This window comes from Semicossyphus pulcher, unplaced genomic scaffold (assembly GCF_022749685.1).
Source record: "Semicossyphus pulcher isolate SPU_LCO1_2020_fin unplaced genomic scaffold, fSemPul1.0.p SCAF_20, whole genome shotgun sequence".
NCBI classification, from domain to species: Eukaryota; Metazoa; Chordata; class Actinopteri; order Labriformes; family Labridae; genus Semicossyphus; species Semicossyphus pulcher.
In genome coordinates, this window is record NW_027211694.1 from 24,054,616 (window position 1) to 24,081,638 (window position 27,023).

The 27,023-nt window shown below is 45.2% G+C and overlaps 4 protein-coding genes across 9 annotated transcripts; all 4 read left to right on the top strand.

Moving 5' to 3' along the window:
• The first annotated feature begins 605 nt into the window (after window positions 1-605).
• On the top strand, window positions 606-11,535 carry lemd3 (LEM domain containing 3). Its single transcript, XM_069671412.1, has 13 exons — window positions 606-1,899; window positions 3,609-3,649; window positions 4,159-4,228; window positions 4,391-4,464; window positions 4,683-4,762; window positions 4,867-5,012; window positions 7,300-7,401; window positions 7,520-7,622; window positions 7,710-7,888; window positions 7,965-8,046; window positions 8,124-8,229; window positions 9,142-9,220; window positions 9,679-11,535. The coding sequence occupies exons 1-13, from the start codon at window positions 606-608 to the stop codon at window positions 9,849-9,851; spliced, it is 2,529 nt and encodes an 842-aa protein (XP_069527513.1). The 3' UTR covers window positions 9,852-11,535.
• A 527-nt stretch (window positions 11,536-12,062) lies between these two features.
• Window positions 12,063-18,258, top strand: msrb3 (methionine sulfoxide reductase B3). Of its 6 annotated transcripts, none has more exons than XM_069671370.1 (7): window positions 12,140-12,210; window positions 15,761-15,896; window positions 16,640-16,748; window positions 16,973-17,050; window positions 17,157-17,185; window positions 17,339-17,436; window positions 17,642-18,258. In XM_069671370.1, the coding sequence occupies exons 2-7, from the start codon at window positions 15,821-15,823 to the stop codon at window positions 17,837-17,839; spliced, it is 588 nt and encodes a 195-aa protein (XP_069527471.1). In that variant the 5' UTR covers window positions 12,140-12,210; window positions 15,761-15,820; the 3' UTR covers window positions 17,840-18,258. The 6 variants fall into 6 exon arrangements, with proteins under 6 accessions (XP_069527470.1, XP_069527471.1, XP_069527468.1 ...); XM_069671367.1 differs by lacking the exon at window positions 15,761-15,896 and adding an exon at window positions 13,519-13,638 and having other exon boundaries at window positions 12,150-12,210; XM_069671368.1 differs by lacking the exons at window positions 12,140-12,210; window positions 15,761-15,896 and adding exons at window positions 12,272-13,089; window positions 13,519-13,638.
• A 732-nt stretch (window positions 18,259-18,990) lies between these two features.
• Window positions 18,991-21,084, top strand: LOC138599621 (beta-2-microglobulin-like). Its single transcript, XM_069671372.1, has 3 exons — window positions 18,991-19,144; window positions 20,253-20,525; window positions 20,726-21,084. The coding sequence occupies exons 1-3, from the start codon at window positions 19,072-19,074 to the stop codon at window positions 20,737-20,739; spliced, it is 360 nt and encodes a 119-aa protein (XP_069527473.1). The 5' UTR covers window positions 18,991-19,071; the 3' UTR covers window positions 20,740-21,084.
• Window positions 21,085-23,470: 2,386 nt separating this feature from the next.
• Window positions 23,471-25,699, top strand: LOC138599352 (beta-2-microglobulin-like). The gene is made up of 4 exons (XM_069670981.1): window positions 23,471-23,655; window positions 24,181-24,453; window positions 24,604-24,642; window positions 25,031-25,699. Exons 1-3 carry the CDS (start codon window positions 23,583-23,585, stop codon window positions 24,615-24,617), a joined length of 360 nt encoding a protein of 119 aa, XP_069527082.1. The 5' UTR covers window positions 23,471-23,582; the 3' UTR covers window positions 24,618-24,642; window positions 25,031-25,699.
• The last annotated feature ends 1,324 nt before the right edge of the window (window positions 25,700-27,023 follow it).

Here is a 27,023-nt window from a genome sequence, read left to right on the forward strand (position 1 = left end):
AAGATGATGAAGTTATGATTAGCTTTGGAGCATTAATGTAGATCCACACAGGCGTGCAGGAGGAGAGATCCAAGCTGTCCAATCAGAACAGCTGCATCATGTCCTCATGTTCCTATCATCAGTTATTCAGTCTGCATTTCACCAGGACACATTCTTCTGACTTATTTCTTTATTTCAGTTTATTGAAATTGCTCAGTATAAATTAAGATTTTGAATATTGAATGGATCATAGTGAAAAAAAATGAATGGACTTTAATACCTCTAAGGAGCTCTTGAAGCAGTCTGATTTTGAGTACGTTGCTTTTATTATTATTATTGTGAAGTTAAACACAACTTAATTTTCAGGGACCACGCTTAAAGCTAATTTTCCATTCCGTGTTTATTCCATTTAGAAACAACGTAAACTGTAGTCTACATGTTCACAATGAAAAAAGAATTTGTTTTATTTTATATTCTTTCTTTTTAGCAGGAAAAGTAGAAGAACGTGAACATTATAATCATTGATAAACACTAACTGTTTATTTTGAACGCAGCCCAGTTGGTCTGCTGCCACTTCACGCCTACGTCACTTCCGTCACACAACCTTCTCCGAGACTTTACCCAAGATGGCGTCTACGCAGTTAACGGATGAGGAGCTTTTCTCCGAATTAAAGCGCTTAGGATTCACTCCGGGCCCGGTAACCGAGAACACTCGGCCTGTGTACCTAAAGAAGCTAAAGAAGCTTCGAGAGGAGCAGCAGCAGCGGGGCTCCAGGCCCAGTAAGACCCGCAGCGGGGCCGCCATCAGCAGCTCCTCTGGCGGCGGCGGCACGGCGGGATCCAGGCCAGCCAGTCGTGACGTCACGCACCTGATCTCCAACAGGAGACCGGGCCGGAAGTCCTCCGTCCTCGGCTTCAGCTCCGACGAGTCTGACGCTGAAACTCCTCTGAAGAGAAAAGGCCTGAACCACAGCGGCGGCTCCGGGGCTCAAACACCACCGAGGACCCGGCCCGCTACCGCCCCGGGTCCGGCTAACCCGAGCCAGCACGGCGCCGCCAGTCCGCTTAACAGCAGCAAGTCCTCCCCAGGTCCCGACCGACACGGGAGCGGCTCTTTGGGCTGGGGGGTCCGCGCCAGATCCAGCCTCGAGGCAGGAGGGAGGGATGAAGAGTCCGGAGACGAGGAAGAAGATGAGGCAGAGCCGGAAAAGAACTGTCGGTCTGTAAACGGCTGCGGGGCTCACGTGAACCAGCTCACGTTAGCCGGGGAGTACTCAGACTCTGACGAGGAGGTCTCAGGCCTGGCAGCCGGAGACCGACACAGGGACCGACTGGAGACCAGACGGAGCTACTCTAAAGCGGCCTACCCCTCACACAAAGCCGGCCGAGCGTCTCAGACAGGAGGAGCGTCCAGAGAGGAGAACCGGCCGGAGGCTCTGAACATGGTGGGGAGCCGGGGGGAGGAGGGGGAAGGAAAGAGAAGGGACTCGGACTCTTCGGGGTCCTTTAGGAGCCACATCTTTCCCCGGAAGTCCATCTACGTGTCCCTGACCGAGAACCACGGAGGGGAGACCGGGAAGAACCACCACGTGTCCGCGGAGCCCGGAGCCTCCAGCAGGTTCAGCATCGGGCTCAGACCCCGTTTCTCCTCCTACAGCAGCCTGTCCCACACCTACCGGAGCAACCACTCCAACCACACCGTTCCCTCCCGCCCCCACAGCCCGGCCCTAAAACACCCCCAGCCCGGGCCCGAGGACGAGCTGCTGCAGCAGTTCAAGCGGGAGGAGGCGGCCTCCTCCGGCAGCTTCAGCGCCCACTACCTGTCCATGATCCTGCTCACCGCGGCCTGCCTCTTCTTCCTCCTGCTGGGGCTCATGTACCTGAGGATGAGGGGCTCCGGGGCCCCCGAGGACTCAGCTAGTGAGTATCTGAACACAGGGGACATTACAGGGTCTTTATCTGTGTTATTGTTGTTTATCTGTCAGTCACAGAGGAACAGTTATCATACAACATAAGAACATCAAGAGTAAAAAGAAGATTTATATTAGATCAAAAATATGTTCTTTAACACTGTGATAGGTGTGTGAACAGTAATAATAAAGTGTAGTATGATCTGCTCATAGATAAATACTCCTAAACAGGTAGTAGCATTATACAGCAGAAACATCCTGAGTGTCACATTCAGCCTGCAGGTCTGTCAGTGTCTGCACACATACTGTAGTAATAAAAACATCTCTCATAAGCTCCTTTCCCACTGGTCAAAAAACCCACTAACATCCATCTTTTTTGGTTAGTGGGAAAGGTTCCAATCGGCATTCAGACCCGGGTAATTATCGCCTCAGCTTCGGCATTGATGGGAACACAAAACGCTAATCTCTGCCCCCTTTCCGGCACGATGCTATGCTGCGTGGGTAACTTCTGCGACTCCTTGTCGTCTCAGCTACAAATTCCGCCCGTCCAAGCAGCGCTCGAAAATCGTTCCAAATTTGTTGCTGCAGAGTTTGATAAACAGACTGAATGAGTAATAGATACAATAAAGACCTAACCACTGTAACATCTTCACTGTTTACTAACCCTGTTTCCGGCACATTTGCGACGTCAGACATACGAGACGCAGCATAAAAGAGACCTAAAGGAGTATACTTCACTGGCAATGGGAAAAGAGACAATTGCCATCTATAAGCGGGTCTTCCCAGGTCTGAAAAACCTACGTCAACGCGCAAATTAGGAAAGTATATTTGAAGCTGTTAACTACAGCTAGCGTTAGCTACTGACTGAACACGTTGGTCACCTGCCTTTGATCACCTCACCTATTACCTGATTGTCTGTGGTCATTACACCTGAGCTCAGGTCAGTGTGTTCAGGCCTGTCTACGTCTGTTTCTCACTACACCTGATTTACATCATCAGCAGACAGGTAGTCCTCTGACAGGAGCTCAGGTGTGATCTCAACTAAGAAACACTCTACATCACTACAGTCAGGTGTCACTCCCATCTTTCCTACCTGATGTATGGATCAGTACAGATAATAGACCTCCCTGTACCTGCAGAGATCCATACATGATAGATAATTGATCCAAAAGGTGAAGTTGTGGCCGCAGATACAAATTTACTGTACAAATGCACTGTACGCGTGAACTACAGCCCGAGTGTACGCGTGAACTACAGCCCGACTGTACGCATGGACTACAGCCCGAGTGTACGCGTGGACTACAGCCCGAGTGTACGCGTGAACTACAGCCCGAGTGTACGCGTGAACTACAGCCCGAGTGTACGCGTGGACTACAGCCCGAGTGTACGCGTGAACTACAGCCCGAGTGTACGCGTGGACTACAGCCCGAGTGTACGCGTGGACTACAGCGCGACTGTACGCGTGGACTACAGCCCGACTGTTCAGTGTTTAATAGTCTGTGTTCATGCTGTGTCTGATGGTCTCTACCTGTGTTCATGCTGTATCTGATGGTCTCTACCTGTGTTCATGCTGTATCTGATGGTGTCTACCTGTGTTCATGCTGTATCTGATGGTGTCTACCTGTGTTCATGCTGTATCTGATGGTCTCCACCTGTGTATCTGATGTTCATGTTAAGTATCTGACTCTGTCTGTCTGTCTCTCTCTCTCTGTGTTTCAGTAAAGAGTCACCCCTTTGGCAGCGACTTTGACTCTTCATATGTAAGTACAGTCGTCCTGTAAAAAAAACAACCCTGTGCACTGCCTGTGAGCACCTGTGTCCGGTCGCACTTGAAGCTGTTTGTTGGCTCTTCCTGACTTCGTTCCCTCCTGTCTTGATCATTGCTTGTGTTGTGTTGGGTCTCAGATGTACATCGCTTTGGACAAAAGCGTCTGCCAAATGAAATTGTAACGTCTCTGACATCAGGTCAAGCTGGTGCTCAGTTTGATCTCTGACATCAGGAGGGGTGGATTTAAGACCTGGTCCAGGCAGACTTTAATGGATCAGCACATAAACCAGACCAAACCCTGCTCCTGTCCCGTCTGAACTGTTTAGACTCTGTAGCATGTGATGCGTCAGTGGTTCTGACTCCTGTGTCAGACTTGGCAGGTTCTCTGTTAAAGGACCAGAAACATGGATCAAGAGACTCTGATATTGCGATGTCTGAACTTTAGTCCCGTCAGAGATGTCTACAGATAAACTCATAGATAATAATGTTCACTGTGTGCAGAACAAGACTGATAAAGACCTGATCCTGAAGCTGCTGCTCAGTCTACACGACCACTTGGCCCTCATCGCAGGTAAACATCAACTCTGCTCTTTGTGTTTCACCTGTGTAGTATCAGGATCCATCACATTTCATCAGATTAGATAGATAATAACACTATCACAGCAGCTTCAATCAGTCAAGATCGACCGCTGAACATAAACACATGTAGTGATGTTCTGACGTCTGACTTCAGGTCAACATGACTGTGGAGACATGCAGCATCCGAACAGGAGCCTGACCCTGGACCAGGCCTCCCACTATTTAGAGGTAAGTCTATGACTATCTACTGACCATTTACTGAGTATTTACAGGTACGTTCACACACTCTCTCTGTGTGTCTGTGTGTCTGTGTGTCTGTCTGTCTGTGTGTCTGTGTGTCTGTGTGTGTGTGTGTCTCTCTCTGTGTCTGTGTGTGTGTGTGTGTGTGTGTGTGTGTGTGTGTCTCTCTCTGTGTCTGTGCGTGTGTGTGTGTGTGTGTGTGACAGGCTCAGAACCAGCAGTTTAAAGGCCTCGTTGTTGTGTCTCTGGAGTGGATCATCAGGACCGGACAGGATGTGGGGATCAGGTAAATCACTCTTCCTCTTCATGCTGTTAACAGAGCAGTCATGTGACCTCGTTACTCACTGTGTGTGTGTCTGTTTGTGTGTGTGTGTGTGTGTGTGTATTCAGGCTGATCGGGCAGACTGCTGAAGACCCTGTCACTGACGTCTCTGAGATCTCTCGCCTCGAGTCGACACACCCCAAGATGCCGTTCAGCTGTCGCTTCCGCAGAGCCTTCCTCACAGTCATCAGTAGAGTCCTTCTCCTGGCAGCAGGTGAGATTAAACACACGACATACCTGAACGACACAACATACACGACATCAATGACACAACATACACAACACGACATACGTGAACGACACGCAAACACCACATACACGACTCAACATACACAACATCAATGACATGACATACATGAACGACGGCACGGCATGAATTACACAACATGCACAACACAACATACATGATACGACACAATGTAGTATCGTGTATGTCGCGTTTGTCTTTGTCGTCATACTGTACAGCAACCCAGTAACACTAACAGTAACAATGTTACAGTTTAATTTATCAGACGCTTTAGTCCAAAGCGACGTACATCTGAGAGTTAATATAACAAAAGCAACGATCGAGACAGGAGGGAACGAAGTCAGTGAGAGCCAACACACAGCTTCAGGTGTGATCGGACACTGGTGCTGACAGGAAGTGTATGGGTCGTTTTTTTTTATTTTGTTTCTTAGAATCATGATAATCATCAGCAACATCAACAAGGTCAGTATAGTTATCATCATCATGAAAATCCTAGTCAGCATAAACAGGGTTAGGGTTACATCCTCGATGTCATCATCATCATCAATAGCATCAATATCACTAAGGTCAGAGGGGTTCATAAAGAGCTGGGTGACTGAGGAGAAGGGTCTAGTTAGAGACTTAGGGCCCTGTTGTGATGGGAGTACCAGGCGCCTTGCATTGGCAGAGCGTAGTGGGCGGGATGGAGTGTAGACCTGGATGAGGGCGTTCAGGTAGGCAGGAGACGTTTTTGTTGCTGTTTTGTAAACGACGTGGTGTTTGAATTTGATGCGAGCGGCGACTTGGAGCCAGTGGAGGGATATGAACAGTGGAGGGATGTGAACAGTGGAGGGATATGAACAGTGCGGTGACGTGCTGTTTTGGGTTGATTGAAGACCCGTCACTCTGCTGCGTTCTGGATGATCTGCAGAGGTTTGAATGTGCGTGCAGGAAGGCCTGCCAGGAGGGAGTTGCAGTAATCAATGCGTGATATCACAAGAGCCTGTACCAGCAGGTGTGTTGCATGCTCTGACAGGTAGGGTCTGATCTTCCTGATGTTGCACAGGGCAAATCGACATGACCAAGCACTCGAGGCCACATGGACCTTAAAGGTTAGCTGGTTGTCATCATGACGCCCAGGTCCCGGGCAGACTTAGTGGGTATGAGTTCAGTTTGTCCGAGCTGGATGTTGATCTGTGGTTGCATAGAGGGACTGGCTGGGATGACAAGGAGCTCAGTCTTGGATAGGTTGAGCTGAAGGTGGCGTTCTTTCATCCATTTAGAGACATCAGCAAGGCATGAAGAGATACGTGCTGGGACTGTAGCGTCGTCTGGTGGAAATGACAGGAAGAGCTTGGTATCATCTGCATAGCAATGGTATGAGACACCATGGGAGCAGATGATCGCACCAAGTGAGGTGGTATATATTGAGAAGAGAAGGGGGCCGAGTACTGACCCCTGAGGCACCCCTGTGGATATGCTGTGGGGCTTGGACACTTCTCCTTTCCAAGATACTCTAACAGATCTCCCTGACAGGTAGGACATGAACCAGAGGAGGGCTGATCCTGAGATACCAAGCTCAGAGAGAGAAGAGGAGGATTTGGTTGTTCACTGTGTCATCTATCTAGCAGCAATAGAGCTGAGGACTATAACACTTACACTAACAGTAAAACTATAACATTAACACTTACTGTTACAGTGTTACTGTTAGTGTAACACTTACAGTAACACAGTAACCAGGGCTAGACATCAGCACCCGCCAAATGCGGGTAGAATTGGGCAGTGGCGGGTAACTCACTCACTCCTACTAGCCATTTTGGTGGGTGGCTTTCTATTTTTTTTTTCAGTAAGGAGACTGCATTCAAGTTTTTAGGTGACACTACTTTATACTTTGTAGTAAGGGAAATACAGACCGATCGCAACGTTATTGAGCCTGGTAAAGAGCATGAAAAACACACAGATCTGTGATCTCTCTTCAGTTAACAACAGCGCATATCACGGAGACGAACAAAAAACGAAGGCTCGGCTTGAGCGCTCACAGACCGAGATTCGACTCGTCGGCTTTCAGGGGGCAGCCCTAACTTACAGTAACTCAGTAACAGTAGAATGCAGATTTAGATGTTTTTGTTTGCTGTGATCAGTTGATTGACCGTGTGTGTGTGTGTGTGTGTGTGTGTGTGTGTGTGTGTGTGTGTGTGTGTGTGTGTGTGTGTGTGTGTGTGTGTGTGTGTGTGTGTGTGTGTGTGTGTGTGCGTGTGTGTGCGTGTGCGTGCAGTGGTGGGCTGTGTGTGGAGTGTCGTGTGTTACATGAAGTACCGCTGGAGGAGAGAGGAGGAGGAGACCAGACAGATGTACGACATGGTGGAGAGGATTATCGGTGAGCAACTCTAAAACACACTCGTCTATGTATAAACCTGATCTGTGTGTCAGCGTCAGTCTGTATTAACCCTTTCCTGTGTGGTGTGTGTGGTGTGTGTGTGTGTGTGTGTGTGCAGACGTGCTGAGGAGCCACAGTGAGGCGTGTCAGGAGAACCAGGACCTGCAGCCCTACCTGCCCATCCCCCACGTCAGAGACTCTCTGGTCCCACCTCAGGACCGGTCAGTCATCACTCTGGTGTTCTCTCAGACTTCAGCAGGTGTGTATGTGTGTCTGTGAACAGCTGATCAGTGTGTGATGACTTACAGGAAGAAGATGAAGAAGGTGTGGGAGCGAGCGGAGAGATTCCTGTCAGCCAACGAGTCGAGGATCAGGACTGAGACTCAGAGGATCGGGGGGGCTGACTTCCTGGTGTGGAGGTGGATCCAGCCGTCACTCAGCTGTGATAAGACCTCCTCTGTGCCCTCCAAAGTGTGGCAGGGGAAAGGTAACTCTTCAGAGAAAGCAAGGCATCATGGCTAATCAGTGTGTGATCATCAGTTCATATTCTCTCTCCTTCTCAGCATTCCCTCTGGACCGCAGGAACTCTCCTCCCAACAGCCTGACTCCGTGTCTGAAGATCAGAAACATGTTTGACCCCGTCATGTGAGTCTCTGCCTTTGATGATGTCACCCTCTTCATGTGAGGTCACTTCCTGTGTGTAACTTCCTGTGTGCTTTCAGGGAGGTGGGGGAGAACTGGGATCTGGCCATCCATGAGGCCATCCTGGAGAAATGCAACGACAACGACGGCATCGTCCACATCGCCGTCGACAAGAATTCACGAGAGGTACGATATGTGTACCAGTGATGTCATAGTGATGTCACAGCCGAATGCTATTCCACTTACATCAGAAGATTTCTCTTCCTGGATTAATTCCAGGTTTGCTGCCCACTGAGCATGCTCAGTAGTGTTTCTCATGCTGGCTCAAAGATTCAGAGTCACAGATTAAAAAATATCTTCTCTCAGCTCGAGGGCACTTTGAGAAGTTAAAAACCCCCATGGATGAAACGTTAATAATAAGAAGGTCGTATTTCAGTGTTTACAGTGTGACAGACGTCTCTTTATGACTGAGGTCTGAGGGGAAAAGGCCTCTTCAGGCTGCAGGGGGATTTAAGCTGCAATACCTCAAATGACCACTGGGCAACATCACAGAGAGGTCCAGGTCTGATTATACATCACATAGTGATGTCACACTGTCCCTCTCTCTCCTCAGGGCGGTGTATGTAAAGTGATGCCATAGGCCCTTAACACACCTGATATTAAAATTAATTTCGTGATCGGATCACAAGTGGACAGCCTTAACTACAGGTGTGAACTCTCCCAGGACGTATTGAGGATGCATTCAGATCCGATCACTCAGGCCACATGGAGGGGGTCTGGAACGCATTATCCACATGCGTCTGGCAGTGTGAACGCACATGTGTCCTGGGCCGAATTAAAGCCCCTGTAAACCCAAATCCACCAAATACTTCAAACTGTGTAATTTAGGGTCTTATGTCCATCCTAGTGAGCATCTTAAAAGTTTTAGAAATTAGTTTTAATCCAAACTCGAGTTATTGGCATTCCTTCTTTGTTAACTTCGCTGACGCTGGGGTTAAATTGGGCGTGGTTATGTATGATATTTATCACGGCATAAATTTCCTTGAACCAATCAACCGCAGTTGTCCCTGATGTCACACTGTTCCTCTCTCTCCTCAGGGCTGTGTGTATGTGAAGTGTCTCTCTGCAGAGCATTCTGGGAAAGCCTTCAAAGCTCTGCACGGCTCCTGGTTTGATGGTAAGTTTCACTCAGTCAGTTCAGGTGTTCTCAGTGTGTGTCTGTGATGGTACCTGCTGCAGGTGAAAGATGATACGATACAGGAGGTCGAGAAAAAGAGATTTCAGAGTGGCCACACAGCACTGGCTCCATGTGGATATCATGTTTGTATTTTAGAGAATGAATCTCTTAAATGTTCCTTTTCTTATTGATCTTTTTAAATTGAAACCTTTAACATCTGTCACACTGTGCTAATGTTAGCCATGCATGCTAACTCATATTATCTGTGTTAATGTGGGATCCAGGTCCGAGCAGAAAGATGTTCTTACAGATATAAAGCTGTTAATAATTTTAATAACAATAATAACTCGGGCTGGGACCAACCTGTGCAATAAGCTGTTAAAAGTATTAACATGCTGACGCCAAATATCGATGCTTTAATTTAGATCTCTGTATTAACAGGACTTTTATTCTGACAGGTAAGCTGGTGACAGTGAAGTACCTGCGTCTGGACAGGTACCACCAGCGCTTTCCTCAGGCCCAGAGCTGCTGCACTCCCCTGAAGGCCTCCAGCCCCCCCCTCAACACTCCCAGCAGAGACACAGCGAGCCGCCTGACACTCAGAGGCTCCTCCTCCTCAGGCTTCTCATGATCCCTAACCCGCCCCCCCTTTTCCCCCAGTCTGCTGCTTCATCACAGGAACACTTCACTCCTCATGTTCTTCAGCTCAGAGAAGCTGCGCGGTGGTGCTCCTCCTCCTCCTCCTCCTCCTCCTCCTCCTCCGTGTGAATCAGCTGCATGTGTCAGAGTCTACAACACTACAGTGTACTCCTGTTATTATCATTATTATTAATTATTATTTAGTGTGAGGAGAGACACAGGCTGTACATACATGAAGCTTTATGACACACACACAGAGCAGAGGGTGGACGTGTTCCTGTCAGATATAACCCGTATATTACAAACTTTATATTGTTATGTATTTTATTATTTACCTCTGTCATGTCGGCTCATTCTTTGCCCCCGCCCCCTCTCTAAGGTGTATGTTCTCACCTGTTGTCGTGTCTCTGTGTGTGAACGGAGGACTCAGACGTTGTGACTCTGTATGATTTCAGTGTCATGAAGCTTCAGTCTGTGGGTGGACATTCACAGACTCTTTATTCTGGTTCCTGCTCGTGTGTTTTTATAGCAGCTTTCTATTTAAATGTTTCAATGACCCGGGAGCTGCCAGACAAACTTACTTTTTTAATGCAGTGAATTCAAAGACTCAGTTTTTGCAGTGTGAAAATGTACAAGTAATGCACATTTCAGACGTTGAAACCCTAACGACCCAGCTGTGCCTTAAATTAGTGCTTTTTTCAGTCTGCTGCTGCGTCACTGAAACAAGATGGAGGACATGATGACGAGCAGTTTAAAGGGCCGGTACGCCCGCCATAGATGTAGTTTTAGTAGTTTGACATCTTCAATTTGGTATTTTGTAGCAGTTTCATTTGATATTAAACCAAATGCTTCTCTCTATTTATTATTATTTTTATAAATCGGCCCTGGTGACGTACTGTTTTTATGTCACCAGACCTGTTACACAAGTCATCTTAACTTCGATTCACCGAGCTTGCATGAGGGCCCCATGATGCATGAGGGTCCTCCCTGCAACATGAGGGTCCTTCCTGCAACGTGAGGGCTCCCCTGAAGCGTGAGGGCCCCATGATGCATGAGGGTTCTTCCTGCAGCATGAGGGTCCTTCCTGCAGCATGAGGGCCCCATGATGCATGAGGGTCTTATGCTGCATCAGGGTCCTTTCTGCAACATGAGGGCCCCCCTGCAGCGTGAGGGCCCCATGATGCATGAGGGTTCTCCCTGCAGCATGATGGTCTTATGCTGCATCAGGGTCCTTCCTGCAGCATGAGGGTCCTTTCTGCAACATGAGGGCCCCCCTGCAGCGTGAGGGCCCCATGATGCATGAGGGTCCTTCCTGCAGCATGAGGGCCCCATGATGCATGAGGGCCCCCCTGCAGTGCCTCACTCACTCTGACTGGTAGAACAGGCTGAATGCTGGTGTTTGGACGTCCGGCCCCTCTAGCGGCTCGTGCTCCTCCTTTTAAACGTTTTTTCCTCTGATGTATTTTCTGTAAACACTGTACATTGATGTAACTGTACCATGTACTATTATTATTATATGCAGCTTTATTTTCATGCGTTGTATGTTTGGAGTCCCTGACCTGCAAGCCAGAGGGGGGAGGTGTACAAAACTACAGACATTTAAAAGATACAGATGTTTTAATGTAATTTGTCAATTGTACAAACAGCTCAAATTAAAGGTTTATTAGGAGTTTTTACACCCTGTTTGTTTGCTCTCATTTCTACACATAAAGCTGTTACAAATGAATCATAGCTCTTATTCTTCTGCTGATGGTCGACGCTGTTGAAAATTAGAATCCTTTGTTCCTCAGGTTATTGAAGTCCTGAATACCTGCCTCAGGTAAATCCACGCTGCTCTCAGCTTCACTGTGTGACTGTGAATTATGTTTTAATAGTGATGTATCAGACGTGTTAAGTTTCTGAGCGTCAGCAGATTGAACAGCAGGCCTGTTTAACACCATGACTGCATTTTCAAACTAATTTCTTTATTCATGTGACCACCTCTCAGGTGTGTTTCACTCATTTAAATGTGGGTATTTTTCCTTTTACCTCAAATTCTGCTGAAACAGTTTCAGTCTCCTCAGTCTTCCAGGGTCAAAGGTCAGCCTGCAGCTTGCAGTTGATCAGCTTCATGCTGAGAATCAGAGGCTGCAGGAGCTCAGAGTGTCCACCAGGGGGTGGGGGCTGATCGCTGAGGCTGCTGTTAACCCTCACAGAGGACGAAGAAGACTGGTGTTGTGTTGTGTCCATAATAGGAGACATTCAGACCTGCTGACCCGCTGTGCTGCTTATGACCCTGCTCGTGTTCAGACCCGATCCCGGCAGAGTGACCCGGATCACCGTGACGGTGTGTGTGCTGCTGCTGCTCTCCGGTAAGACATTCAGAGTTCTTATTAGAGAGTTGAAACCGAGCTAACGTTAGACTGTGCTAATAACCCGTGTTAATGTTGGATAATAAACACCGAGCTGCTTCCAGAGAGTTCTTTATGTTTGACTTTAAACTGTTAACCAGCGGAAACAGCGAAGCAACATGGCGGCATTATAAACCTTATTTATACAGACAGAGAGAGAGATAATGAGAAAACTAGTCTGATAATCGATACATTATCACACTGTAGTTTCCTCATTATCTCCTCCTGAGCTCTAACACGTTGGCTGATGATCCACAAACTCTTTATGTTTATGAACCTTTGAATGTCTGCAGGTATTAACAGGTGATTATTTAAATTAAACTGATGCATATATTTATATTTAGACTTTTCTGTGTCAAAGACAACTTTTACTACTACTGACAGGTGTCACATTCACACCTGAGCAGCTGTTAATAGTCAGCTCCCCCTGTCCGTGCGTGTGTTTCCAGAACAGCTGATGATCCCGTGAATTGTTGTTTGCTACAGTGTTTAATATGTGACATCATGACTGTGGATCACTAAAGCATGAAGACGGAGGAGGAGGGCCACTGACAGAGGCTCATTCATGTGTTCATCTATTCACGTGTTCATCAATCAAAAGAAAAACTTTCCAGGTTGTTTGTGATTAAGCTCTTTTTTGAGACGTCTCCGTGGAAACAGTTTGATTTCATTTTAAACTAAACGATGACTAAAAGCTGCTGCACACTGAAACGTGAGCATAGATCAGTGGAGAAGTTGTCAGATGGACAGTTTATGATCAGGTGTGTGTGTGCAGCAGGTGGACGCCGTGTGGAGGACAGGTTGTGTTTCTTTGTTACCTGAGTTCAAAACTACAAACAGGTGAGCAGATTCTCAGGTGTCAATAAAGAAAGAAGACACTAACTTCCTGTTATTGTTCATGTTGTCTGACTGTCACAGCAGAACACAGCACACCTGAACACAGCACACCAGAACACAGCACACCTGAACACAGCACACCAGAACACAGCACACCTGAACACAGCACACCTGAACACAGCACACCAGAACACAGCACACCTGAACACAGCACACCAGAACACAGCACACCAGAACACAGCACAGCAGAACACAGCACACCTGAACACAGCACACCTGAACACAGCACACCAGAACACAGCACACCTGAACACAGCTGATGATGCTGATCAGACTGCAGACGGGCTGAAACATGTCATATGTAACATACAACATGTGAGCACGTCTGAGCGTGACATCGACTCTGTTTAACCCCCTCTCTCTCTCTCTCAGTGTGACTGTGTGTCATGGCCTTCCTCCTCAGACGAGGGGCGCTCTTCCTCACTCTGCATCGTGCTCTTGGGCAAGGCAGCAGCTCAGTCTGCCCCCCCACCTGGCCTGCTGCTCTCATAGGTAGAGTTACCTGATACAGTTCAGACCCGAGGGGAGATCATTCTCACCTGGTGTTAGTCCAGCGTCAGATTAACGACGCAATTGTTTGTTCTTTTTGGTTAAACCCCACCTGTGAATACCCCACATGTCAGAAACCAAACACCCTCACAGTGTGTTCATCACCTGTAGTCTCTCACAGGTGGGTTAATCCCTCCCCTCCTCCTCCATGTGTCTGGGTGAACTTTCCAGCTCCTTGAGGCTCACCTGTACCAGGTGTGACGAGCTGTTAGCTCGGATCAGGAGCAGGATTTCTCTTTAACATCACTTGTTCATGATGACTCATGTCACCTGATGCAGCTGCCTCTGTGTGTGATCACACCGTGTGAAAGTTGTCTTCCCTGTGGTCTGAACACACCTTTAGCTTTAGCTGTTAGCTTCAGAGCACAGTCACATGTTCAGTGTCAACATTAGCAGGAATCTTATTCAACTCCATTGGATGTAACTGATGTGGTTCATGAAACATGAAAACGTTCTTTGCTTTGCATGACCTTTAGTGAACTTTGACCCCCACATATAGAGCTGCATATATCTACACTATGATCAGCGAAGGTCGCCCTTACTGTTCACCTGTGCAGGTATGACAGGACGATGTAGAGCTGTTATCAGTGTTCGCATGTTGTAGTTAATCTTCTGCGGTTTGTTTCATCGAAGTGTCTTAATTCCCTGAGGTCAGTGAATGCAACACTCAGCTCTTTAAACTGTAAAGACCTGAAAACGTGAGCTTCACTGTGTCCGAGCTACATCCTCCTACAGAGACGCACTACACATAACACACCTACAGGCATACATTACCCATAAGGCCTCCTTTTTAAAGGGATGGTAACACTTCAGACGTATCTAACAGATGAGGAAACGCTAACAGAGGGAGTCAGAGTGATTTGTTCGATTGCTCGGGTGCAGTCCTGAAGACAGACACACACACACACACACACACACACACACACACACACACACACACACACACACACACACACACACAAACAAACAGCCTACAGCCTACAGCCTGCACACAACAGCAGCATTGAGCCGTGTGCTTTAAAAACACGTTCAGCACAAAGAGACGAACTGAAGAGTTTTTGTTCCAAACTGTTTGTGGAGACTTCATCAGAATAAACAGCTGTGAGTCAGCTGATCCCTGTCTCCATAGCAACAGAGAGATACAGGCCAGACAGCTCTGTGAGTCTGCAGCTGTGTGATGATGATGATGTTTAAATCATGATGACGCTACCTGTCCCATTGTCACTATAGTGTAGTGACCTGTCAGTCACAGGTAGCCCCGCCCTAAACCCTCCCCTCTTCCTGGTCTGTTTGACCCGTGTGAAAGTTGTCTTCCCTGTGGTCTGAACACACCTTTAGCTTTAGCTGTTAGCTTCAGAGCACAGTCACATGTTCAGTGTCAACATTAGCAGAAAACTTATTCACCTCCATTGGGTTCATGAAACATGAAAACGTTCTTTGCTTTGCATGACCTTTAGTGAACTTTGACCCCCACATATAGAGCTTATGCATATGGATCACACTGCTTTTACAACCAGTGGAGTCGCCCCCTGCTGGACATTAGAAAGAATACATGTTTAAGACACTTTATGTTTATATCTTATATTCAGTCTGTGGGTTGAACACTTCCTGTCCTGACATTTTGTTGCAAAGAAAGAGTTAGCTTAGCATGTCTGTTAGTGCAGAGAGGCGCACTGAAGGTGAGTTTGAATTGGGTATGGATTAAATTCATAGATGATCAGGTGACTCTGATGTCAGACGGATCTCATCCCTCAGTTTATGAAGATTATTCAGCAGCAGGTTTGAGGGTTTCCTGGGAGAGATGATTGAACAGGAGGATGCTGGGAGATGGTGTTTTTATCTGTGATCCGGATGTTTTTGTGTTATTTTTAACAGAAACTCATGAGCTCCTCTGGAGGTGATGAACCATGAAGCTGTGATCCTGCAGGATGTTTGAATGTTGCCTGTTTAACCCTAACCCTCCACAGAGCGCGAGCACAGCGTCCTGAAGACTGTTTATAAACACTCCATGTTTCCTCCCCCCTCGGTATGTTCACCTGCTCTGTGTCTGCTCCTCTTCATGCAGTCCCGTCCTGTTTGTAGTCCTGTGAAGGATTCGGTCCTGGTTGTAGTCCTCTGAGCAGCCATGTCGGGCTTCAACCTGCTGCATCTCATTACCAAGAGTCAGCCTGTAGCCCTGAAGTCCTGCAGTCTGCCCTCAGGTCCACCGACCCGCTGACCCCCTGACCCTCTGCTGTGTGCTGTGTGCTGAGCTCACCTGTTTCACACCTGCTGCTGCTGTGACAGCATGTCTGCCTGCTGTGTGAGCATCTTTAACTAGTTTTCAGTTTGAGCCTCTCAGGGAGCGGACATGTTTGACGTGTTCGATTCCCGAGAGCTTCAAACTGAGCTGCTTGTCTGACCTCAGGTCTGATACAGGTCACAGACAGATTCTATCAGCGGGAATCGAACCGTACACCTCAGTCTGTGTGAACAGAGACTCAATCATTACGTCATTACACAGTTTGATACTCAGCATCTGAGGCAGACCACACACACACACACACACACACACACAGACACAGTGACACACACACACACACACACAGTGAAATGCTGCTCTCTGCCAGCAGGTGATGGATCCACAGTCTGCTGTTTCAAAGGTTGAGCAGGTGAGCATTCCGCTCCTCTCACCTGCTGAAGCTCACAGATGAGAGGAGCTGAACACTTACCTGCTGAAGCTCACAGGTGTAAACAGTCACTTTGTTTCTGCTGCATGCTCTGAGTGCTTTACACATGAACCACAGGTAGAGAGGAACCTGAACACATCATTGTGTGTAACAGCTGTTTGACGTGCTGCTCCTCCTCCTGCAAGACGGTCATAGTTACTGTCTGTCCTCCCCCTCTTCCCTCTCCTCTCCCTGCCCCTCTTCCCTCTCCTCTCCCTGCCCCTCCTCCCCCTCAGGAGCTCGTAGGACTAAGAAGACATGGCCTGTGAGTTTTTCTCAGGAGGAGCTGAAGAAGCAACTCACACCGATGCAGTACCATGTGACCCAGGAGAGAGGCACTGAGAGGTGGGAGGAACACCTGAGACCTTAAACACCTGTTAGCATTGTTAGCATCCTTAGCTTCTCTGATGAGCCTCATATCTGTAGATTCATACATCTGTCTACTGTCAAAAACAAGCTGCAGTTTACTGATCACAGTTCCTCAACAGACTCTGAAGCTTCAGAGGCTAAAGATCAACCTTTTCACTTTGTCTTTTAACATGTTTTACTGATGCACTGTGTCCTCTCAGTGCCTTCACAGGAGAGTTCACCTATCATAAGGATGAGGGGACGTACACCTGTGTGGTCTGTGGAGAGCCACTGTTCAGGTGAGAGCTGTGAACAGGTGATGAATGCTGCAGAAATAAACATTTATGAAAACAAATTATGTAGTGAAGAAAATAAACAATAACATGCTTTTGTTTCCTGTTACAGCTCCAGCACTAAATTTGACTCTGGATCAGGTGAGATGAACCTCTCTGAGGCTGTACTCACAATGCTAACAGTTAGCATGCTAGTTATCAGTTAACACAGACTACAGCCAAGGGTTAGGGTGTCAACCAAGGATTGTCCTGAACGGAGCAGCCGTTTGCTAACATGAAGCTTCATGTTCTCAGGGTGGCCGTCTTTCTTCGACCTCGTGAAGGAGGAGTCCATCTCTCGCACCGACGATTTCTCCTACGGGATGCACAGAGTGGAGACCACCTGCAGCCAGGTAACCTCCAAACTCTCAGTCCACCTTGAATCCATCAGCTGTTTTCTGGCTTATACCTAAGATGCAAATAAAGCACGTACAGCTGCAGACGATGGACGTGTTGATAATGTAGTAATAATGTAGAACACGTACAGCTGATAATGTAGTATTGATATACATGATGATTATGTAGTGATAACGTATAACAAACCTCTCTGTGTTTCAGTGTGGAGCTCACCTGGGTCACCTGTTTGATGACGGACCTCGGCCTACAGGAAAACGTTACTGCATTAACTCTGCCTCGCTGGCCTTCCAAGCCAAAGGCTCCTCCTCCTCCTCCTCCTCCTCCTCCTCCTCCTCCTCTACTGGGGCAGAGGGTGGAGCTGCCAGCAGACCAGGCAGCGAGGAGAAAACAGAGCTCTGAGAATCAGACTGTCGTTTATTTCCCTCTCTCTCTCTCTCTCTCTCTCTCTCTCTCTATATATATATATATCTATATATCTATATATATATATATATATATATCTATATATCTATATATATATATATTTGAATAAAGGGACCTTTGACTGATCATCAGTCAGAGGAGGTGGACAGAGAGAAGCAGTTTCTCAGTTAACTGCCTTTAATGTGCTACACCTGCTTTGCAGCATTTAGTGTGCAGGTTTAAACATTGGTGAGTGCTATAGACTAGATACACACAGACATACACACATATTCTCGTGTAATAAAGAGCTTTTCATATTGTAGCTTGTGAGTATATTTTTGAAGTGATGGTGATTCAAATGTGACTGTGCACAGACTGACTGACCCCCTGTAAAAGATTTAAAACGTACTGTGGCCTTCAGGGTTAATAAAACATTTAAAATGAACACGTTTACTTGAATTATAAACTCAGCACGGGTTTTCCTGTTTTCTCTCCTCTCCTCTCCTCTCCTCTCCTCTCCTCTTTTCTCCCCTGCCTTCATCCCTCCAACAGATATACACACGGTGTAGTCAGATAAAAAAACATTTATCAAATGTTCACAGTGTAAAACTAATAATTCACATCGTCTTCAGCTCACTTCTCACTGCTTTTGTCTCTTTAAGGAACATTTTAAACAAAGTGTAGCTTCACATACAGCTGTTATTGAGAATAGATACTGTCAGTCTGCTTAATAACTATAATAATTGTATTTAATTGTTCTGAACCAAACATGTCACTGAAAGACTGTAGATCAACTAAAACATATTAAAAGCAGTAAACTAGCTGAAACGTGTGACAGAAACAACACATTACATCCACTTTATATTTAAGAGACTTTACTTCAAACTGAAAGGGGGGGGTAAAATAAAGACAGGGCACAGGATGGTCTGGGGGGTGGGGGGGTAAATACATGCCCTAGCCCTAACCCTGATCTACATGGCGGTGTTTTAGGGACTTTCCGCAGACTCAGATTGACTTCACTAACCTGTCTGCTCCGGTTCTGCCTGGTAACAGAGATGGAGATTTATGATTGGCTGATATCATGTAGAGGGCGGTCTCAGAGCTCCTTTTTCTGTGATCCACTCCATGCTTTCACTTTATATCGCCGCTCAGAGGACACTGAACACATCAGCGCTCAGAGGACACTGAACAAATCAGCCTGCACTTTACTAAGAAGAAGAAGAAACAGGATGAAATTCGCGGTGTGCGTGTTTGTGGCAGCTCTGACTGCAGTCACAGTCTACAGCTCTCCACAGAAAAAGAGTGAGTAACACCTTTTTTCACCTACCTGAACTACAACTTTATGCTGCTGACACCTAAAAGTGCGTCAGAGTGAGGCCTCTGTCCTCCACACATTGATCACACACTGATAGATGATGTTTCTGATTGATAATAGAAATGTTTTAAACTGCACTGTTCTGTTCTTGTTCTGTTAGAAACAGTTAGAAACTCTTTTTCTACAAAACTCCTGAATCTAAGATAATAAGATTATTATTATTATTATTATTGATCCCCAGAGGGAAAATGGTATTGAAATAGCACAAGACAAAGTAACAGGAAGATAAATACAAGTAGAAATAAGAATTGATATAATAGATAAAATAAGGGTTATATTCCACCTGTATACAAAAGTGACAATCTAAAGTGACAGTTGCGGGATAATAAGCGTCAGAGTGAGGTCTCTGTCCTCCATCAAGCGTCACAGACTGATCGATAATTTTTTGATTGATAAGAAATAAATGTTGTATCTCGTATCTCGTAAACAGACTGATGTAAAAGAGAAACTTTGAACGTATTCGTGACTCAGCGGAGTTCCCCTCAAAGGATTGATTTAGTTTCGATTTCCAGTAAATCACTTGAGAGGTAACAGCGGCCCCTGCAGGCCACAGAGAGAACAGCGCATTACACACTATGGGTGCGATAAATGAACACAGACGGAGAAAACACTGTGGATCATTTAACTCAGTTTATGTAGGTTTCTGTCTGCTCATGTTAGAACAAAACAGTATTGTTTAACTCTAACTTTAATTATTGATTGTTTTGTTTAATATTATCGGGATCAATCATTTAGTCCACAAACTGTCAAATCATCATGGAAAATGATCTTTTGTTTGAACCCAGAGACGGAAGAAAAAATGATAAAACCTTTTAAAAAATGGCTGATCATCAGACAACTGATCAAATAAACAAAACAATAATCTAAATTTGATTGTCACTGAGCGTTAAAACGCTGCCTGTAGAACTGTTGAATATAAATATCACACTCTCGGCCATGCTGTTGTTTTGAATATCATCACCGTGCTCATATTCAGAAAAACAGTATTTCCTCATTGGATAGCCACATGCTGACATCACTTCCTGTGGTCTGCAGGTCCTCCGAAGGTCCAGGTGTACAGCGTTGGCCCCGGGGAGTTTGGGAAGGAAAACATCCTGATTTGCCGTGTGAGCGGCTTCTACCCCCCCAACCTGACGCTGAAACTCCTGAAGGACGAGGTTGAACTTCCTGGATGCAATGAGACTGACCTGACCTTCGGAACTAACTGGCACTTCCACCTGGCCAGGAGCGTGGGCTTCACCCCGACCCAGGGGGAGAAGTACAGCTGCAGTGTGACGCACGGGTCAAACACCAACAACTACGCCTGGGGTCAGTTCACACCTCACACCCAACACTTGTTTAACTGTGTCAGTGTATGGGACAGGCTGCATGTGCTCTGAGTGATCAGACCCCAGTGAGTCCTGCTCACACCCGTGCTCAGAGCTGTCAATCATCAGGTCACATGATAACACGAGGTGTGAATGTGACTGTTCCTTTAAATGTTAATAAACCTGTTTTTGTCTCCACAGAGCCCAACATGTAACTCAGCTTCATCCTCTTCATCGTCAGCTGTTTGTTTATTCTGCTGGACTCCAATCAACACAGCCAACGCATAATTCATCATCATCATCATCACCGCTTCCTCACGATGAAGAGGACTTCAATCCTTCCTGTGTGCTTACCAGTCGGGTTATTGATTATTGATTTGATATTAACCGTGTAAATATTAACTGGTTCTGTTTCCTCTGATTTGAAGTGTTTCTACATAATGGGCAAATGATTATTGATCAGATCAATACGTCATGAATGAGTTGGGGTGTTTTCTACCTGTAACATGTTTCAGGTTTCTGTTGATGTTCTTTATTAAATAAAAACCTCCTGAAACGTATTGATGTGTTTACTGTGTAAAGAAACCTCTACAGTCATTATTATTGTATTATTATTAATATCTTTATTTATATTATTTTCCCATATTATCTATTATTAGGGCTTTATTGATAGATAACACTTCATAGAGCTTCTTAATACAGTTTATCCCCACAGTTCTGGAGTTCTCTGTTCTTCACATGGTACCTGCTCACTGCTTTCATCTTTCACTCTTTGTAGAAGATGTAAAAAAGGAACTCTCTACAGATCACTCAAACTCTGTGCTGGCCTTTAATAAATATATAAATGTATATACACCGATAGCTAGCCATAACATTATGACCGCCTGCCTAATATTGTGTAGCTCCTCTTCTGCCACCACAACAACCCTGACCCGTCGAGGCATGGACTCCACCAGACCTGTGAAGGTGTGCTGAGGTATCTGGCACCAAGACGTTGTGAGGTGGGCCTCCATAGTTTGCCTTGATCGCCCATGACCCTGTCGCGGGTTCACCAGTTTTCCTTCCATGGACCTCTTTGGTAGGTACTGACCGCTGCAGACCAGGAACACCCCACCAGAGCTGCAGTCTTGGAGATGCTCTGACCCAGTCATCCTTGTTAAAGTCGCTCACATCCTTACACTCGCCCATTGTTGCTGCTTCCAACACGTCAACTTCGAGGACTACATGTTCACCTGCTGCCTAACATATCTCCCCCCCCACTGACAGGTGACACTGTAACAAGATAATCCATGTTATTCACTTCACCTGTCAGTGGTCAGTTCAGATCAGTTCACTGATCAGGTTAAGTCTCTTATTCATGTTGCTTCTCCCTGTGATGATCTGACCACATGTACCACCTGTTGATAAACACCTGTGTGCACTGACTTCCTGTCCTACATGACCCTGGTTCTCTGGACCTCCACCCTCCCCTGAAACAACCAGGTGACCTCAGGTCCTCTTCCAGGGTTTATTAAGTTCATCTGACAGGTGTTCAGACTCTGTGACTCCAGATTCTGGTAAGAAATTCTTTCACTCAGAGTTTAACGAGTTAACTTGTCTCTAAAGTCTCTAAAGACAAGTCCTGGTGAACATATATTCACTAACTCACCTCCACCGGTCTGTGCATCAGTCTAACAAACACTCTAACTTAAATACTGTAACACACAATGAACACAATGTACGATGGAGCCATCTGGGTAAGGGGACGGGATGTTACAAGTACATTAGGCAAAATCAAAGAAGCTGTTGCAAAAATAGAACAGTGGCCATTTCTGTAAGAAAATCTTGTTATATGATTTTCACTAGAAAAAAAGGAATAATCAGTCAGAATCTGAACTTATATGGACAAATCATGGGCGTTTGGTTGGACAAAAAGGGTACATGGAACATGCACATAGAGAAAATAGAAACACAATGCAAAAAATTATGCACTTAATGAGCGCTATCATTTTAGGATTACAATGGGTTGAGGAAGTCGGACCAGATAAAGCAGTATGTTGTGTTGATTCCATAGCAGTTATATACAGTATTGAATTATTATATTATATTATATATATTATTATAAGAACTATGAATTCTACCAGGAAGATTTTGTGATGGAAATACAGCAAAGCTTATTTAGATTATTCAGAATAGGAATATTAGTGCTGTTCTGCTGGGTACCTGCTCATGTAGGCATTAAAGGAAATGAAGAAGCAGACCAAATAGCAAAAAAAGTTAAATTGATGAGAGAGGTGTTGGATGTACCGTTTGGAAAAGGCGAAGTTAAGGCGATCCTTAAAAAAGAAATCATGAAGAAATGGCAGGATAGATGGGATAGGGATAACAAAGGAAGGGAGTATTATGCAATACAGAAATCCTTTAATGCGAAGGGAGTAACAAGAAGAAACAGAAGGGAGGAGATAGTTTTAACTAGACTAAGGTCTGATCATACAGAACCAAACAAAACACTGTTTACGTTAAGGAAAAATATGTCTGATGAGTGCTCTGACTGTAAAGTCAGAGAGAATGCGGAACATGTACTCGTGCATTGTGGAAAGTTTAGGGAAGAAAGAAGAAGATTAGCACAAAAGATTAGTGAGGCAGGAAGGGAATGGGGCGATAAGGTTATTCTAAGAACATCAGGTGAAGGGATACAGGACACACTGAAATCAGTTGTAGAATATTTGGTTGCCACCCGCCATTAAACTAAACTAAACTTAACTAAACAACATACGTGTGCTTCGTCGTGTGTTTGAGAGAACATGTCGGACTTAGTTCCGCCTAGCAACCGCTGCGATTATTTCTCTATTGGTGTAAATTTAACGGCTCTGATGTGCACTTTTCACCAACGTACACCGGAAGTGGCCGTCTGATTGGCCTTGAAGCACTAACCCCGCCCCGCGACACAAACACTCCTCTGAAGAATAAGATAAGCAGTTTTTCATGGTTTCGGTTTAGATCGACGGGACAGTGTCTCCGTTTAACCGTCTGAGTTATCCGGATTTAAGTACAGAAAGTGTTTCAGACTGAGGAAAACATGAAGAGTTTGATCTGCGCTGTTCTCCTCTGTGTGATCTGCCACACGGTGCTTTCACAGCAGTCCAAATACGGTGAGTACTTCACTGTACGTTTATACGTTTATAATAATGGCGCTGCGTAGTTTGAACACGGAAGCCGTGAAATGGCTGCTGTAGGACTCTGTGAGCCTGACTTTAACAGGAAACAAGTGACATAAACACACAGTTTCATACTTAATAACGCTTGTTGTTTTTACGTGTCTTTAAAAAAGTTGTTTTATAAACAATCAGTTTTGTTGTGCCTGACTGTTTTATTGCTCAGACTTTGAACTGTGATGTTAAACACTGCGGTAAAGTTATCTCACTGTGAATGTACAGACAGTGAAGCTGTGACAGAGATAGACAAACAAACAGCAGGTGGTTTCCTACAGTTGATCAACAAAACATCATAAATAATCAACAGTTAATGATCAATATGTTTGACAGCCTGAAACTCAGGAAGAGGCTCCGTTTAGTACACACTAATTTGTTATTAGAGTAGCAACTACACGTTATTAGAGTGTCCTAATGTTATTATAAGTGTCCTCATGTCTAACCCTTTCTCGTGTCTCTGATCAGTCCCTCCCAAGGTGAATGTGTACAGTCGTACAATGGGTCAGTGGGGAAAGCCGAACACCCTGCTCTGTCACGTGGCCGGGTTCTACCCCCCTGAGATCAAGATTGAGCTGCTAAAGGACGGAGTGGAAATCGTCAAAGCCAATCAGACCGACCTGGCATTCGAGTTGGACTGGCACTACCACCTGACCAAATACGTCCCCTTCACCCCCCTCAAAGGAGAAAAGTTCACCTGTAAGGTCACGCACAGGAGCAAAGTTAACTCGTATGACTGGGGTATGTATCTGGACGCGTCATGTTCTACATGTTCTACATTATACAACACGTTGTAGAACATGTATGTCATGTTCTGCACCAAACAACTTGTTCCCACAGCCTCTATAAAAAACATGTTCTCATAATGTTTGTTTTTGTTTTTCTCTACAGAACCTGATGAGTGAGATCAGTGCTCCGTGATGTTTTCAGGTTTGTTCTGTATTGTTCTGTTCACTTAATGATATAAATGCTATTGATGATGACATTGAGGATGTGGTATATGTTGATTAGGATTCTCATGATGATGATGATTATAAAAACAAAACAAACCAAAAATAAAAACGTCCTGTGCACTTCCTGTCAGCACCAGTGTCCGACCGCACTTAAGCTGTTTGTTGGCTCTCACTGACTTTGTGACCTCCTGTCTTGATCGTTGTTGTTATGTTCTCCTCTCAGTGTTTCTTGTTCCGTGTGTTCTCCTCTCAGTGTTTCTTGTTCCGTGCGTTCTCCTATCAGTCTTGTTCTGTCTGTCTTCTCTTGTGTTCTGTATGTTCTCGCTGTGTTAGTAACAACACTGTACTCTGTTCTCTGTTGACAGGAGCAGCAGAAGAAGAACCTTCTTGTTCTCGTGTTTCTTAATTGGAAAGTTGTTTAGTCACAGTTAAGATTTTGTGTTTTTATCAGAAATCGTATAAACCACTTCATGAAGTCGGACTCGTTTGATAATCCGTCGTTCTGTTTCTGCTGTCAAAGGTGATCACTTTGTGGTTCTTTCTCTGACCGTGAACTGAAGATCTTTGAGACGTTTGAGGTCTAACCCTAACACTTTGTCATGTTGGGTTTTTTAGTCTATAAATCAATAAGAAACATGTTAGTTACAGCCCTACATGAATAGATAATCACGGATTGATTTCTGTTTCAGATTCAAATATAAACCATGTAATTAAATATATAAGTTCATGTATAATAGCCACTCTGTTTAATACTCCAACATAATGCGCAAACATTAAACGTATTTCACGCTGGACAGGAAGTGCAAGTTGTGCGCTTCCCTGAAAAATAAAAGCATGGATTCATGTTTAGTTTTCGATTTATTCAGTCACTTCATGAAGCTTTAAGATCAAATGATGATTGTAAATGTAGAGGTTTGCTGTCATTAGGCAATCCTTGTTCATGACTTTGTTCTCAGAGGTTGAAGTCCGATGATTTTATGACCTTTAAATGATGTGTAATAAAATGTAATAATAAAACAACTTTCATACACACACTGACGGACCCTGGCCTCTTTTTCCATCTCACTTGGACTCTGGACATGAGTTTATACATCTGATGATGATTGTGTGTGTGTGTGTGTGTGTCCGTGTGTCTGTGTGTGTGTCCATGTTAAACATGTCAGTAAACATTTTAAACAGCTTCTTCAGTCTGTATCTTTGGTGTTGGTGTGAAAGGAAACAGCTTCAGTGAAATCAGCAGGTTCAGGTTGATTATTGATTTGATATTGATTGATGGTTATTAAACACCTGGACGTTCACTTTCCTGAGGAGAACATACATTGATCTGTTGAAGCTCACAGTGTTCGTCGATCAGGTGAGTGTTAGAATGTATTTTTTGTGATCAATAAACCAAACACTTCTTGGTATGTGAAATGCAGAGTATGTCGTCAGAGTTTTACTGTTTCGATCAGATTCAGGAACATTATCTGAGTTAAAAACATCCTGCTGCTGTTTAAATGTTCTTGTTTTAACCTGCATGTTTCTCTACACTGTGTGTGGTCGTGGGAAAGCGGAGTCACGGCAGTTTAAAGTGTTCACACACACTCCTGGAGTAAAGCCGAGTGCGATTCTCAGCTGCTGTAGGTGTCACTTCCTGCCGCTGGAGGTCGCCGTCTGTCGTGTTTGATTTGATGCTGTAACAGTTCACACACACGTCTTCTTAAAGTGAATTATTACCGCTTTATTTCATCATTCAGCTGAGGTTACGACTGATGAGCTTGTATAGTATAATGTAGATATTTAAATAAATCAACTCTCTCTGGAGGAGCAGACATCAGGAAGATGTCACACTCCGGCTGTTGATCATTTAATAAAGAGTGAAGAAGAGCTGTGACTCTGTAAAGGGGGTTTCATTATGTCGTTTTTGCATGTGTTTTATTTCTGAACTATTGGATGTGTGTTTGATTCTGTAAAAATGTGATTCACAACCACAAAAACTGTAACATATAAATGATACAAAATAGTTTGATGCTAACGCTCCTGCTAGCCGCAGTTTGAACTGCTAAAAGAAAAGCAAGTCCTGAAGATTAACTGGCCACATGAACAAGCTGCATTACATGTTCTGTTCATCTTTGGTTACGTTTTCTTTCCTTTACAGATTGTACAGAGGTTGCACACAGTGCATAGAAAGACTATATTGACATTGAGGATGTGGTATATGTTGATTAGGATTCTCATATATATATATATATATATATATGCATAGGCAATAAGACACATTGAGTTACTGACAGTGTAATTTCTGCACTCTGAATTTGAGAGCGCTAGTGGCATCCGAGCCTCACAGGAGGGACACCCATGTTATCTTACAAGACGGAT